The sequence below is a fragment of the Struthio camelus genome, chromosome 1 (assembly GCF_040807025.1).
Source record: "Struthio camelus isolate bStrCam1 chromosome 1, bStrCam1.hap1, whole genome shotgun sequence".
NCBI lineage: Eukaryota > Metazoa > Chordata > Aves > Struthioniformes > Struthionidae > Struthio > Struthio camelus.
In genome coordinates, this window is record NC_090942.1 from 219,880,091 (window position 1) to 219,895,744 (window position 15,654).

Below are 15,654 nucleotides of genomic sequence, written 5' to 3' on the forward strand. Positions count from 1 at the left end.
ACGGCTGGGCATAACCCACGTAAAAGAATTGGCCTTGGCAAAGAAAACAGGGTACCCCACTGAAGAGTGTATATGAACAGCAGAAGTCCCATGCTAGGCTCTTGTGTTCTTTTTTGAAGTGAGAGTCATGTACAGGTGTGTTTTAACGTGGTTTCTGTTACGTTCCCCCAGCATCTTGCCCAGTGCTGTGCAGTGGAAACGGACAGTACATGAAGGGGAGGTGCTTGTGCCATAGTGGCTGGAAAGGAGCAGAATGTGATGTCCCGACCAGCCAGTGCATTGATGTCTCCTGCAATAACCATGGCACGTGCATCATGGGGACCTGTATCTGCAACCCAGGATACAAGGGGGAGAGCTGTGAAGAAGGTATTTGCAAGATACACTGAATTAGCTTTTTCCTTTGATTGTTGTTATATAATTACATGGATGGAGGCAATTTTGAATAGGACTGGCACTTAAACAGAACAGTAATAGGCACCTTGGAGATACAATAGATGGATGCAGCATAAAAATGGTATGTTGTAATAACTTGTCATTATCTATCATATTTGTTCAATAATTGGATGAAAAGCCATCAAACACTTCAGATAGATAGACAAATCTAGTTGAAAGACCAGAATGTCTAATCATATGTTCAAATGTTCTTATTAAAGCATCGTTTCCATTTACACATCTAAACGTATAATTACTTTTACAGTGCTTTCTTCTCTGCTGTTCTATGCCAAGTGATTTCAGTTGCTTGCATATAAAAAGTGGTGGAGTATGAGATCCCTGATTCTTGTCAGCTTTAAAAGCTTAGAAATGTTCAAGACTTGAATTAAATTCTGCTTCAAAATCAGATGTTATTTTAGTGGCTCTTCCATAGTTTTTTTCACGTTAGCCCCTACGCGTTCTTCATTTAAATTTAGTTTTGTAACTCAGAATGCAGTGACTTTTAGCACTTATCTTTAATCTTTCTTTGAAGGAAGTCACCCAGCACCATAAGCCTTTATCATGCCCAGTCTGTGACTGCTTCTTATTTCTAAATGAACAAGTGGACGGTTTGTAAGTTTACAAATCATTCCTATAGTTATAAAATACCTTCAAAAGCAACTGATTTACAGAATAATGTTCAGCCCTTTTGAAAATTATTCTCAAAATTCTATGCAGAGGATCTGAAAAATAATTATGTTTAAAATATGCTTCTGCAAAGGCTCATATGAAGCCTCTGCACCACCTGGTAGACCTAAAACATCCACTTGATATACTTGTAAGAATTGCTATCGCTTGGAGTAATTTATTGTTGTCTTAGTGAGCGTGAGATAAAGATGTATCTGAAATGACTTTATTTAATGCACAATGAAAATAAGGTGAACTGGATTCAAACATTCAAATGGCATCTAATCTAGCAATTCTTGTGATGCATTAAATGTATTGGAGGGGGACATCTCTGACATTCCATGGCTTCGGTGCCAGTAAATGTTGGAGATGAAGACAGTATCAACTTCTTATCAATAAGTCGTCTCTTTAGAGAGCTTAATATTTTGGCTTAAGAAAGCACAATTCAATGAAGCTGTGCAGCATGCAAAGCCAAATATGGTGACTACTGAAATAATGTCTTTAAAGCACCTCCTTAGACCTCTAATTTACTAGATCATATCTTTACTGATTAAACAGAAATGAAGAGACCCTGATTTTACCTTCAGCTAGACATGTTTAATGTGCATAATTCAGAGTAAGATGTGCGCTTCTTCTAACAGGCACCTCTTTTCCCTGGTCGCATTTAAAGCAAAAAAGCTAGACTCCAATCAGTTATTTTATGTTGTCACTGTAGCAGTTCAGTCCCACTAGGTAGAAACTTGAAAAAGAAAGAGGAACAAAGAGAACATGACTTTTCTTATGAGCTGTTTAGTATTTTTCCTAGTATGCATTTGTTTTTAGTAATCAATACATAATGGAAATAAGTCAGAAATATGCCATGTGGGAAAACTTCAGGGTATATATGTATTTTAAATCTAGTAAAAAAGTTGATTTATACTATTTTTTAAATTGCTTTTACTTTTTAATTTCTCTTCTAAGAAGGGCCATCTGGTATTGATTACTTTTTATTATTTCTCAGGTCTTGTAGCTTCCCTGCTTACTCTATGTTTATAATAGGTTTTCATTCCTGTGTTTCTTCTTTCTTTTCTTCCCTCCCCCCCCCCCCCCCGCCACCCCGGTAGTAGTTCAACAATGTTTATAAAACATCAGCCAACAGTCTTACATAAGTTTTTCTTTTCTCCTTCCTTAGTTTATTGGCCCATATTTTATAAGGCATGGGCTAAGCCAGCGGCACATTAAAGGGAAGGGAGCAAATTTAAGCAATGAAAAATGAGAAGTTACTCTTTGGGTACTGAATAAGCCTAATAACTTGTGTGACCAATGAAGCATGAAGCATATTGGGGAAAAGTGTAGTATCTGCACTAGCCTTGCTTGCTACATGATTTATCTCCCTGGCAAAGGTTCTGCACAAAGTTTGAACTGTAAATGGGGCATTTTCCAACCAGCAATTAGACCATTTGGGACATTTACCAAGCAGCAACACAGACGTATGCAAAACTTTTGTATTGTTGTTATTTTTTTTGTTTTTCCAAGTCCAGTCAATTTGGTGAGCTCTGTCCTCCTCCCTCGCTGCCCGTCTCTACTTCTCCCGGAGCTGAGCAGCTAAATTTGTCAAGCGGAACTCCCTAAAAATATACAATTGTATCCCAAATCCACTAAGCAATTGATTAAGAAGAAAGCAGAAGCCCCTAATCCTGTCCCAGGGCCCTTGCCATGGTGCAGAAAGCCTAAAGAGCTCACCGCTAGTGAGGCTGAGATTAAAGTAGCCATTGTGTGTGACATTTTCTGAAAGGGCTCATTTCGACATGAAAAATGGCCTTGGGATTATGATAAATGGGGGGTTCTGACATGCACATTCCCCTTCTATAATCTTCTGTGTTAGAGCTGAGATAGCAGATTGTCTGCCTCCTGTGATGGAGCCCCCTGTAAAACTCACCTTTTTCCCAGTTGACCTTCAGAGGGGATGATTAATTGCCTGGAGGTAGCCTCTTGTCAGTTAGCCTGTGATCTTTGTTCTCCACGTTCAAACCATCTGCTGAGAACATAGGATTCTGCTAGTGTCTCTCTTAGTCCTTTTCGTACTTATTACTGCTGAGAAAGAACAGGGCCAGGGCTCCAAGGGTCTCATGCTAAAATTGGCGCCCTTGCTCCCAGCTCACGAACAGTGAAGGAGATTTATAGACTCATCCTTTCCAGCATCTTACAGTTTTCGAAGGTTGTTCCAGCTATGAGCAGGGCTCCAGGAATCAAACAAAACAGAAAATTCTCTCGCATGCCTTGGGATAGTAATTGCTGAGCCATTTCTTGTCAGAGTCAGAAGGTTTTGTGAATCTAGGGAATTATCAGAGCAGCTGTTGTGTTTCTTTTTAAGGTTTCTGGACCTTAAACAGGTCATTGGAATTCTCATTAGCTTTTAGAGGGAAAAAAAGGAAGCTCAAACCTGCCTGGTGTGCAGTGTCCATGATCTGCTCTTCCTTATTAGAGCCAGCAGCTGGACAGCTTTCTTTTGCTGCTTAGCCAGACTGACACTTGTCGCTGATCCCCAGGGCACTGCCACACGCCATTGCAAGAGATGCGAAGAATTTCTCTAGCCTGTCCTATGTACTTTTGTATATAAATAGATGATCAACTCCTCCGGTCCTTTTTTAGGAGGGAGTCTGGTGTGTTTCATATTTTTCTTTGGCTGGGTGAAATTCCCCCATGGGCAGCGGAGCTGACAGTTGCCAACAAAACACTTAACTCGGGAATCAGACAGCATTATATTAAGTAAGTCCTTTAGCGCACATTCCTCCTGTACAGTACACCCAACTGAATGTTCTTCAACCTTGTTATGAAAGTGCCTCTTCTTAAAAAAAGGGCCATTTAAAAATAATATTCATTGTTCAAAAATACAAACAGAAGGTAGTAATATCCAGTAATATATCATTTCTTTTTAATCCTTTTTCCAAAAAACTAAGCAGATGTTTAATCTGAAATTCATGCATGTGTCTCTGTGAAATCAGTGTAGACTTCAGCACATTCTTCAATTTAAGCATATATTCTGCTGAATCAGGAGTTGAATTTCTGCTGAATCTTTTATGTAGAAATTTCTCTCTCAGAAACCCAGAGTTCAGCTTCAAATTCATTAATAATAGTGCTTTAAGTTATTATAATAGAACAAATGGAGGCACAGTATATATACAAGCGCGTATTATTCTTGTTCTGATCTTAATTGATATTTGGCTATTCTTTTTAGAAAGAACATTTATTTATGTATGCCTAGATAAAACAATGGATTTCATCACAATTTTTTTATTTATTTTTTCAGGTAAGTGTTTTAGCTCTCATTGCATTTCCAGGAAGGTATCTTCCTGTGTGATGCATCTGTTTAGAGATAACTTTGTCACAGTGCGCAATAGGGCTTCAGTTTCTTTTTGGAGCCATGAGGTACTAAATAAGTAAATCTGTTTATGGCAATCTGATAGATTATTTCTGAAGTTCCCATTTGCTTCCCCTTCTTTCCTCTTCTTTCTCGTATGTAGTGGACTGCATGGATCCTACGTGTTCGGGACGAGGCGTGTGCGTGCGAGGAGAATGCCACTGTTCTGTTGGCTGGGGGGGAACAAACTGCGAGACCCCAAGAGCCACTTGTCTGGACCAGTGCTCTGGACATGGGACCTTCCTCCCGGATACTGGACTCTGCAGCTGTGATCCCAACTGGACTGGACATGACTGCTCAATCGGTAACTTCAGCAGTGCCTTACCATTATTTATAATGTTATTTAAACTTGTAAAATATTCAGACTTAGATCTGCAATAATAGGGCTACAAATGTGTTCTAGTAAAGCACATGTAGGGCATGACTGGAAGCAGATATGCCATAGCTCAGCTACGTAAATAATTCTACTTCCATTTCTGAGTAAAGAGCAAGGTAATAAATAACCCCATTAAAGCCACCTGGGCTTGCTGTTATTCATGGTATTGATATGAATGTAATTGATGGTTTACCTATAACTGCTTGTTCTGGTGTTAATTCTTGATGAATCCCAGTAGCCACCAAAGGGTGTGCTTTTATTTTTAGGAGATGATCAAATATTCTTTAAGTTGTTGCAAATAGCAAAAAAGAGGTGGCAGTCCTTCAGGTCTCGCTTCCCATTGAAGTTTGAAGGTTGTGATTTTCTAGGCTCAGCTAGAAGAGGATGAGTGTATGAATTTCTTATGGAAAAAAAAAACGCAAGCACTGTCCCATACTAAGCAAAAGGATATCCAAGTAAAAGTATTTCATAGTACAAGTACTTACCAAGGAGACAGATTGGTTACGGGCAGTTTTATGTACAGATTTGGAACTGTAAAATTTCTTCGTTCCTTAGCTAAGTGTCGGCCTCTCAAAATCTGCATCAGGTACCTGAAATGGAGGCATAAGAAAAACTGTTCAGAAGCCTGTTGACTTTTCTTCCAAATACAGTTAACTTTTAGATGCCACATTGAGAAATACTGTAATAAATTAGACAGTCAGGACCTGTTGAGCATTAGTCTTTTGCCTTTTGTTCTGCATGCTGTGCTCACAAATAAGAGACCACAGCAGTAACAGCCTCTTTACCCTTAAACGGCTGAGGTGGAACTAGGCCAAAAATCCAGGGCACCTCACTATTGGCAATGAAATTAAATGAACTTGCAGCAAAGCAACAAAACAAAAACTATTAAGAGAGTGGAAGTAGAAGCAAAAATGCATAAACAACATTTTCTCTGAGGAATTACTGTAATGTGTAAAAAGAATCAGGTTAAGTGCTTATATGTATTTGAAAAGAGTATTTTAACTTTGACTGATAATGATGAACTGAATAAGCTGATATAAAGGATATAAAAAGAAAAGATTTTCTCAAATAAGTATTGAGGTTAGGTGTTAGGAAACATGTCCTGTGGTAAAGATGACTGGGCTGAAGAATCCAGAAAAAGAGGAGGCCCACTTGACTGGTATATGTAAGAATAGATTGACCAAAAACTTTTACAGATGTAGGGAAGAAAGCTGTCCTGTGTTGACAGGAGGATAAATGTTGTGACAAACTGTTCTTTTCCTCACATCATTAACATTTTCAATTCCATACTCCATGAGTTCATTTACAAGACCACAGAAAGAAGAAGGGTAGCTCTGTATTTCTAGTGATTTTGTAGCCTGATTCATAATTGAGTCATTATTCTGAGTTTATGCGGAGTTTGGGGGATTGCAAGGATGAATTTGAAAAAATGTTCTTTTCTACACACAAAGAGAAATCACTTTCTCTTTGTGAACCTGCAGGGTCATGTATGGATGATTTATAAACTTTCCTTATACTGCTTTTATAAATCCATCTAGTGCAAACTTTCTTTGGCATTGTGAGGTTATCTGAGACAGACTTGAGCATCATTCCAAGACCTTTTCCTTCACAGTGCTGCTTGTAACATTCAGGTTATTGTGCCTCACAGCTAAAATCAAAACTAAGGTGATTTGTAAACTTCCATTTCTAACCTAGACCTTTCCACTGAATTGATGACTTGATTTGAAAGACAGATTTACTCACAGGATGTGTGGTACTCTTTCTACATGGTTAAAATACAGTGAGCAAGAATGTTAGTGCAAGTAACACAGCCCAGTGGGGTGGGGGTTCTGTAAAAGGAAGTAGAGGGGCCGGATTTCATTGTCCTATAAAAAAGAAACAAACGGAACAGAAGAATTGTTAAGTGAAGGAATTGAAGTATTTGCATAAATCAATGTCGGTTCAACAAAGCAGTGAGGATTGTGTTATATCCCAGTGAAATCTATAGGACCGTGGCTGCAGGTGCTAGTGCCAAAGGATAGCCCCACATTTGTAATCCACATTGGGAAGTATAGTCTAAGAACAGCCCAATTATCTTGAAACCCAGAATAAACAGTGAGAACTGGGTTTTCTAGCTCTTAAATCTTCATGGCAGGACTAACATCTGTCTGGAAGTTATGCTCTATTCATTTAGGAGTTACCAGTCAATGCAGGGGCAGCTAGGTGAAAGTCTGTGGATTATCATATGTAAAAAGTAGGACTAGACTGTCTCTGTACCTTAGACTTAATCTTTCAGGTAAGTAGGTAGATTTTCACCTGCCTGTGCTGGGAATCTAAAGTGATCGCAGATTGTTGGATAAACCCCTTAGTTTTTCACAAGATAATAATATTGCAGATGTTTATATCTCTTTTTTTTTATTCCAGTTAGCCCGTGTCAGCAAAGACCGGCAGCGTAATTCAGCTTGTTCTGAATTCTGCCCTGCACTGTACTGTAGAAAGAACTAATGAAGTGCCATTTTTTTTTGCTTTGTTTGTATCCACTACCAGTGTGATTTGAGACAAGGCTGCTGCCACATTACCTCAGATTTTTCACTCTTTAGCAGGAAAAATTCTTCTTAAACATACTTCACTCTTTCATACAAGGGACTAGTTTTCAGGGTCCCCAGTTCCTCAGAATGCAGTTCTTTTTTGGTAGATTCCTGAAGATAAAAAGCCTTGTTGTAAAGGGTGCAGAGCTAAGTCCAGTGATAACCTGTAGTTAGAAGAAAAAGAGGCATTTTGAGATTTCCCTGGGGAGAACAAAACCCCCTGCCTTTTGCATCCTAGTATTACTGTTGTACAACCGAATGCAAAAAGGTCCTTTATAACCCAGTTCAGTTAAACAGTCCAAGGAAATGCTTAGTACAAGAGGGATAATTAAGGAACCACTCATCCTAACCCCCCCTTTTTCCAGAGCCTGCAATCACAGATCCTCTGTATCCCAGGCTTTTAGCATGCCATCTCCCCTCATCACCTAATGAGCCCTAGCAAAGGACCTAGTTCTCCAAGCATGGCAACTAATGAAGCCCTTGTAGGGCAGCTCTCTTAACCTCTAATGGGAAGAAGGAAACAGAATTTTGTATGCGATGAAATCTCACTCTTAACCTAGTTAAATTGGACCACGCATTTCTGGCCAATCAAGGGCCAAGAGAACACGTACCGTATGACGTGTTTAAGTGCACTGAAATGAAACAGGTGAGTCAGGTTATCTGCATTTGAGGAATGTCACCATTTCCCAAGAGGATCTCACTGATGAATCAGTAAAATCCTAGGACCATAAGAACAGTTTTATGTTAGGAACTGCAATCATTCTTAAAGGAATTAACTTATGTAATGTTGTCTTTTACTCTCCTCACATTTAAAGCAGTGATTTTCACATTGTTCTCTGTTTAGTAGTTGACATCTTGACATGCACAGTATTCACTAGAATCGTCCAAAGCTTGATTATACGAGGCAGCAATAGAAATTATGTTCTTTATGTAGTAAGTGTACTGATTTTTTTCTGGACAGTTGACAACGGCTGTACTTTGACTGCATATAGATAAGGATTCCTTGTCAGTCACTCACTGATACTGACTCACTGTATGCATAGTTGACATCCAAGGCAATACTTCGGAGATTTAAAAGTAGACTAGAGAAGAGCAGGAATAGGAATATTAGTTTGTATTTGGTGGCCCTGAATTGGCAGAGTAGACATAAAATCATAGGTTGTGTATTTAGTGATTAGAGTTGGGAAATGGAAGCAAAGAAGTGTTAAGTTATGAGGTTTTGCTTCACATGTTGAGAAGGCTAAGAGAGTATATCTGGCCAGAGATTGAGGCTGAGCTTACGTGATGCTATTTCATTAAATCTTCCTGCAGTTTGATCCCATCAATAGTTTTTCTGACCACTTCTGCTGCTAACAGTGTTTTCTGAGGACATATCATGTAACTTTATGACTGCCATTTCTCTTCTCCGTGACATGGAGGAAATAGTACTTTCCAGTGATTTATTGCCAAACTTAGTTACCAAGGTCTGCCTATTTAGGCATTTATGGTTTACCTTAGGCAAATGCAGATCATCTAGCTTTAATATAGTGTTTCAGAGAACCTTTGCTCAGCCTTTGAGATATCTCAGTACCTGGAACTGTTTATTGAAAAACTACCTTAAGTTCCTAAAGTTCTGCTATGGCACATTTAGCAGGTGTCTCCAGTCTGAGAAACTGTTGAACCTGCTTTCCCATTTCTTGGAAGAGTATCCCAAGTGCAAGATCAATACATAGGTTACAGGCAGTCATCATCTCAAAGAAAAGAATAAACTGACTGGGTTGATCCAAAGGGATGCCAAAGTTGAGGACAGGGTTTTCACACCCTGAACCTTAGTGTCAACTGGGCATCTTTGTGAAGAACGTACAGAATGCTTTCATCCAAGACAGGAGCAGAGTTTCAGACCATTCCCCTCCTCAGCATTTCCTAGTAGTCTGCCCACCGTGATGGGAATAGCAAATCTACAAGTCACGGCTAGAGAGTCCTAGGCCCAGCTCCCATATCCTCTGAATTTATTTCATAGATCTTAGGCATTGAGTCGGTATTTATAAATTCCACTCCTGGAGATTATGCCAAGATTTTAGGTGCTGCAGCTCTCATCCTGGCCGTACTTACTCTGGCTGGAAATGTTATAAATGTCTTTACTGGGCAGGGAAATTTCTTTTCAGATAAAGCTTAGTTTCATGCAATTCCCTCCTGCCTTTAGGCACTTCCTGTGACATGACCAATTTAGCAGGATAGTTGACGTAAGGAGAGGAACGTCTGCAGAGGGCTGTTCAGATAGTCAAGCAGAAATCCCTGAAAGAGAGCTTAATTGATTCCTCATTGACTCTGCTTCCTCCTCATTTGGGTACTTCATGTTACTTTGGAAGAATCTAGCTTTCAGCCCTTTGAGAGATCCTCAGTTCTGCTGAGTAACTGTAGAAAACGCAACAAGAATCCTGGTCACCGACTCTTCAGGAGAGAGGGAATTACAGAACTGTGACATAAAATGAAATGAGGGAATCACCTCTAAGCCTCTGTGCTTTGTTAAAAGCAGTCTAGGAGGGGCTTCAGGCTGCAGTGTCTCTGTTATCTCAGCATGTCTCTGATTGCAGAGAGGCCATATTCTTATAAATTAATGCATAGCACATTGAAGTCAATGAAAAAGTTCCTGTTTACTTTGAGCACGAGTCAATTCAAGTGCACTGACAAATGATGATTGGACTGAAGATTCTGTATCCACTGATAGTATTATTGAAATATTGACTCATTTTTTTAGTTTCAACTTAGTTGTCTAAGTTAATAAAGGAGAAAGTGTTTTAGATAGCACCCAACTGAGTACCCCATCGTTAAGTTACTCAATTCATTTAAACAGCCATCTTTTCTGTATTCCAGTTAATAGATAAGAAGACCAAGAAGGATGAACTTTTAAAGAGGAAGGCCAAAGCAAATGCATCTTTATTTTCTCAGTGTCTTTTCTCATCAGGAGTTCTGTAGGAGGTTTTACGCACACACACACAGAGAAACACAGATCTCATATATCTTACCAGACACTGTCATATCCCATTGATGGAATGTTACCAGGATTAACACGTGTGATAAAAATTGATTCCCTTGGGCTCATTGATGTCAACCTTACACAACAAAATCTCATGTTAAATTCATGTTATGCCCAAGGCCACCGAGATCAAAATTCATCCTTGGAAAATGCTCTCAGAAGTCCATCTTTAAGTCATCCTTTTCTTCATTAAGAAGTAAGAATGTCTCTTTAAAAGATGGGTGTTACATCAACTGTCACATAAAATAGGTCTGTACCTCACTACACAGTAATGCCCAAGAGGTCACTTGTTTGTCTTTTTATTTTCTTCTTAGCTTCAAAACACATAGGGAAGGGCACTAAACTGCAGGATGCCACACCTGAAGTTGATAAACATCCATTTCTTTTGGATCTTAGTGACTTAAGAAAAAGATATCAGGCACTGCCAGATTATCGAATGCCACTTTAAATGATCTTCCTTCAGCTTGCAGCTTAATCGTCTCATTACCCTTGCAGCTTTTCTGCTTCAAAAACAGTTGTCTGGGGCAATAGAAATTACAGTAGCACAAGGTCTTCAGAACTAGATTTCAGATGACAGTATCAAAATCTCTTCTGGCTCAATACTAATATTACAAGCGTACTCCTGAAGGCCTTTCTTGGTCCTTTAGAATTCACGGAAGACCGGGAGATGTTTTGTACAGCAGGGATTTCAGAATTAGCCTTACAGAACCATAATGTGCTGATTTGTGAACTTGTGATCTTCCCCATTTTAATTATGTGCAGAGAAGTAAATTTTCTCTCTGAGAGAATAAAGTATGTGCAGCCCAGCACTGTTACGCCAGGTTATCAGAGGCTCTGCCTAGCAGATATCTGCTTTGTGAATTTTGAAGGAATGAATGAGACGAGAGAATCAAAAGTGTTAACATGAAACTATCATTACACAGCATAAAGTATTTGATATGGCTGGGATTGTGAGTGGAGATTTTGGCCTACCCGGTCGCAAAATGAATCCACCTTTTAAAGTCTTTTTAGCATTTTATTAAAGATGCAGTGAAAGACTCAAAACAGTGAAAACATTTGAAATGAAAATATTCAGGAAGGCTTTCATTTTAACACCCTTTTACTCTCTTTCCGCTTGGTTATAGAAAATATGTATAAGGAAACCCTTAGGAAGTTTAGAAAATAATAAGTATCAGTTATTTTGCAGGGGGAAGAAAAGGCAGTAGTTAAGGTGGGCTGTAGTTATTGTTGCTGGGAGTTTAATTCTTCAAAAGTCCAAATATCTTTGTAGTCAGAAGAAGAAAAGGACACACTTAGGAGGGTAAACCTTCCAATAAGATGGAAAAGACAACTTAAGTTTCAGGTGTGAATTCCTACTTACAGACCGACAGTTAAGATAACAGACTTAGTGCATTCCACTGGCCAATCAGAGACCCATCAAACTTCTTTCAGCTTTGGGATCTGTTTAGGATCTTACTTTTAGCCACCTTCCTGTTTGCAGCTCACCTTGTATAGTGCAGGCAGTCTTGGTCAGATATGGAAGCCAAGGGACAAAGTGAAGGAATTGTAAACTTGCATTCTAGCTGTAATTTCAAATTTGGCCAAGACCAGTAAAAGTGATGATATCATCAGTCTGTGTTTGACCATTAGATCATAAAATGTTTGGTCTGATTAGGCCGTCTCTCAGACAGACGATAGCGTAGGTCCAGTGGTGTGACAAGCCATCCCTGGTCTTCATTGACTTTAGACGCATTCCTTGTGATGAGTAAAGCTTATTTCTCTCCGAAAAGTGGTTCTAGCATCAGTGCCAATTTATGGACCACCTCAAAGGATGGTGGATAGAGTATTCCATTCTCTAGTTGTTTGCTACGACAGTCCCAGGACACTGATTTTAGTTCAACACTCTTCCCAATCTCTGGATGTGACCTCAACAGTCGTACCATGATCTCAAAAGTTCTTTGTGTTGTGGACTTTTTGTGACTGACAACGGCAGTGATGTACCAAACTCTGTGGGGTTCGTGTTAACTTGGATAATTTGAAGAACAGAACGTTTCACAACATCACAACAAGCTGTTAAATTCCATGTTTCAAACTGGCTACTGTTAAAATAGGGTACCTTGAGGATGGTTAAGCAATTTCAATGTTTTCCTGTATTATTGAAAAGTTATGCACCCCAGCTGACCAAATTTTGGCTTGTTCTCTGACATTGCTTTTGAAAGGAGGAGCCTCACAGTCCTTATGTTTTCTGGCCTTACATCATGCCGGTATGGAGACTGGTCACAATTTAGCCCCTTCCATACAGTAGAATATCTGTTACTGCTTTTTTATAACTCAGTTAAGTCACTTCTTTGACGTAGTAAGTGTTATATGTCACCGTGGAACAAAACTGTTAGCCTGCGAGAGTGATGTGAGCAGTTTCTTCATGTTTTTTGGAGACAAATCCAGCTTCTATCTTCCTTTGTTTTGATCTGGCCATACACGAGCTAATTGAAAATCTGAAATCTTGTAATTACTGCATGGAATAGGTTATGCTCATAAAACCGCAGGAACAGATGTGTATTTCTTCAGGCTCAGAGATGCACTAAGGCACTTTCTGAACCAAAGATAGCAGATGCCCAATCCATTTGGCCTACCAGCAAGTCACCAACTCACAAAAGACCGTGCAGACTTCCTCTTAGTTTTGTGCTGCTTCTTAACATTCTCTTTCTTATTCAGACTATTACCGGAATATCAACTTGGTAGCTATTTGTTTGTAGTCATATTGTCCCTGAGATCTATCCTGCTTGTATTGAATGAAGACTCTTACCCAGCACCTCCCTCATTTAGCTCAGCAAGGATAGTTGTAGGTACTATGTCATGGTTTCTCCAAGTGTATTCAGTCAATTCCATGCTGTTGTTGGTGGGTGGCTCCTGTGGCTGTGGCTTTACGTTCCTTCCCTACTGGAGGCTGTGCTGACTAGAGTTTCCGCAAAGGGTTTTTGGAGGTTTCCAGGCTTCTGAAATCAAGTTTCATTCCAATTTGGAGTAGCTGAGATGAGATGATATGGAAAATTATCAATAAATTGGTAAAATAGAATGATGCCAAAAGGGAGCAAGCAAAAACAACCAGATCTCCTAAGACCATTGTTCTTCATATACTGGATCAGTGGCTATTGAAAGCCAGACATCCACGATCGAATGGCCTGTCTGAAGTGGTTAAAGTGGATTTAGTATGGCTTCTCTGCTGCCTACCAAGTTGCAAGATGTTCATACTCTAAAAACTATTGCCACAACTAGCATTACTGAGCACCTTTCTAATGATCATGACAGATGACAGTTTAAAAGGGCTTTGGAGAGGGCTTGCTTCTTTTCCATAAAGGTGATCCTTCCAGACCAGTGTTTGAGGTGTATTAACAGTACTGAGGACACAAAACTTTTGGAGCTGCTGCTGACACACCCCATTTGTGTGGACAGAGACATCTAACTTGTCGATATTTCAGCCCAGCACATTTCATAGATGTTCTATCTTCTTTTGAAAAAACAAGGAGGAAGATAAATAGTAATAAAAAAGTTCTAAGTTCCTGGGTAAAATGCAATCTGAAGAAAAAGGAAACCAGGTTGGGATCGTCTGCGTAGTAATGCTGAACTCTGAATAAGAGAATTCCAAACAAATCTAGCCTGTTACTTCAACACACACATTTGAAAGTGTTCTGTTGAATTTATTTTAGACAAAACCAAACTGCACGGAATTAGGAAGGAAACGTAGTTGTTGTTAAAGACGCTAAGCATCAGCAAAACACTTTTCTACTGTTAAAATCGTTTTCTCCTTATCGACTCAGAGAGGAAATTAAAATCAATCCAGAGAAGAATCCTTGTTAAGAACTTCATTTAATGCGTGAGGAATTGTTCATTTTCTGGGAGTCTTTAACTGACATCCCAGAAAACGCAGAAATGCGATTAAGCATCAAAGGGAAAAACATAATCCTGCACTTTGGGATATTTATTTTTATTCAAAAAATCTTCACTCCAAGAATGAAGTCCATCCATACGTGGCATTTCATGTCCTGCTATTCAACAGCAAGAGACAGTTTAAAATAAAGTTCAGAATAATAAATAAAGGCAAGATTGACAGGAGTGCAAAAGTAAATCACAGCTATAGAGGAGAAGCTTTAGACACGATGTGATGGTCAGCCCCTAACATTTAAGGAAAGGATGAAAACAGGATATAAATACTGTAGAGAGCAGAGGTTTATAAAAGGCAGCAGATTGGTTTAATGGAATTTCATCTGGTGCAGGTCTAGCATTTCAGATAGGAGCTGGAAAACCTTCATGCAAATATGAAGCAAACTGAGATTGCACTTAGACATAAGATTATTTTTTGGCAGACAACCCATCTGTACCTCTGTACGTTGTGTAGCTGCATAGATTGGGTAGGAGCTTTGCTCTGCTAGCAAGAGGATTGCTAGTGACTGTTCCTGTTTTTACTGTTACTATTTCTAGCAAGAAATCCCGAGACTCCTATTGTGTTGGGTGCTGTAGGTTTAGAGAGTAAGAGGTTCAATCTCAGAGGACAGACAAATATCAGTTGAAAGAAATTAACATACCCAACCCATCTCTTGCTCATTTTAGATGTGGAAGGTGGGTCCCAGCGCAGTTAGGGGACAGATCTTCTGGATCTGCTCAACAGCAGGGAGGAAGCTACTCTGTGGATCTGTCAGCTCCAATTTAGGCAGCTCAGATCCTCCTAGATTCCCGATTTGAGTGCCAAGAGATAGGTGAGTACTAGAAAGGGATTAACAGAAGTCATTCAGCTAAACATAAAGCTGCTTATGCAAGCAAAGAGCTAAATGCTAAGAGGAAGATGGAGGGAAAGGGCTGAAGTGGAGTTAATCTTTGGTGTCTAGCTGAGGGGCCAGAGGTGGGCACTTTCTTTGACTTGGGTTTTCCAGCCAGCTTTTCTCCTGAAGATAGACAGCTAAGCTAGCTCAATCACTAGGTCTGTATCCTAGGAGTAAAAACAGGTGAACAGAGGTTCACCTCTATCATGCATGTGGTTCCCGCATGGATACCCAGTCTTTTCTGCAAGTGCGGAGTTGACCCCTCCGCATTGAAGCCATGCATCCAGTCTTTCTACAGAGCCTGGCAGGAATCAGCATTTTGGCCAACTCGGGTATCCTGGTTAGGGTTACGTTATAATGCAAGAGGGGCATTCCCCAATGCAGACCCTCTAGGATACTCC

At 39.6% G+C, this 15,654-nt stretch overlaps 1 protein-coding gene across 2 annotated transcripts in view; it reads left to right on the forward strand.

Annotated features, from left to right (window-relative positions):
* Positions 1-15,654, forward strand: part of TENM4 (teneurin transmembrane protein 4) — a 394,575-nt gene that overhangs the window by 243,157 nt on the left and 135,764 nt on the right. For both annotated transcript variants that reach the window (XM_068930642.1, XM_068930643.1), the window contains 2 exons: positions 172-366; positions 4,602-4,802. In XM_068930642.1, coding sequence (XP_068786743.1) covers positions 172-366; positions 4,602-4,802 — 396 coding nt within the window. The remainder of the gene's footprint in view (positions 1-171; positions 367-4,601; positions 4,803-15,654) is intronic.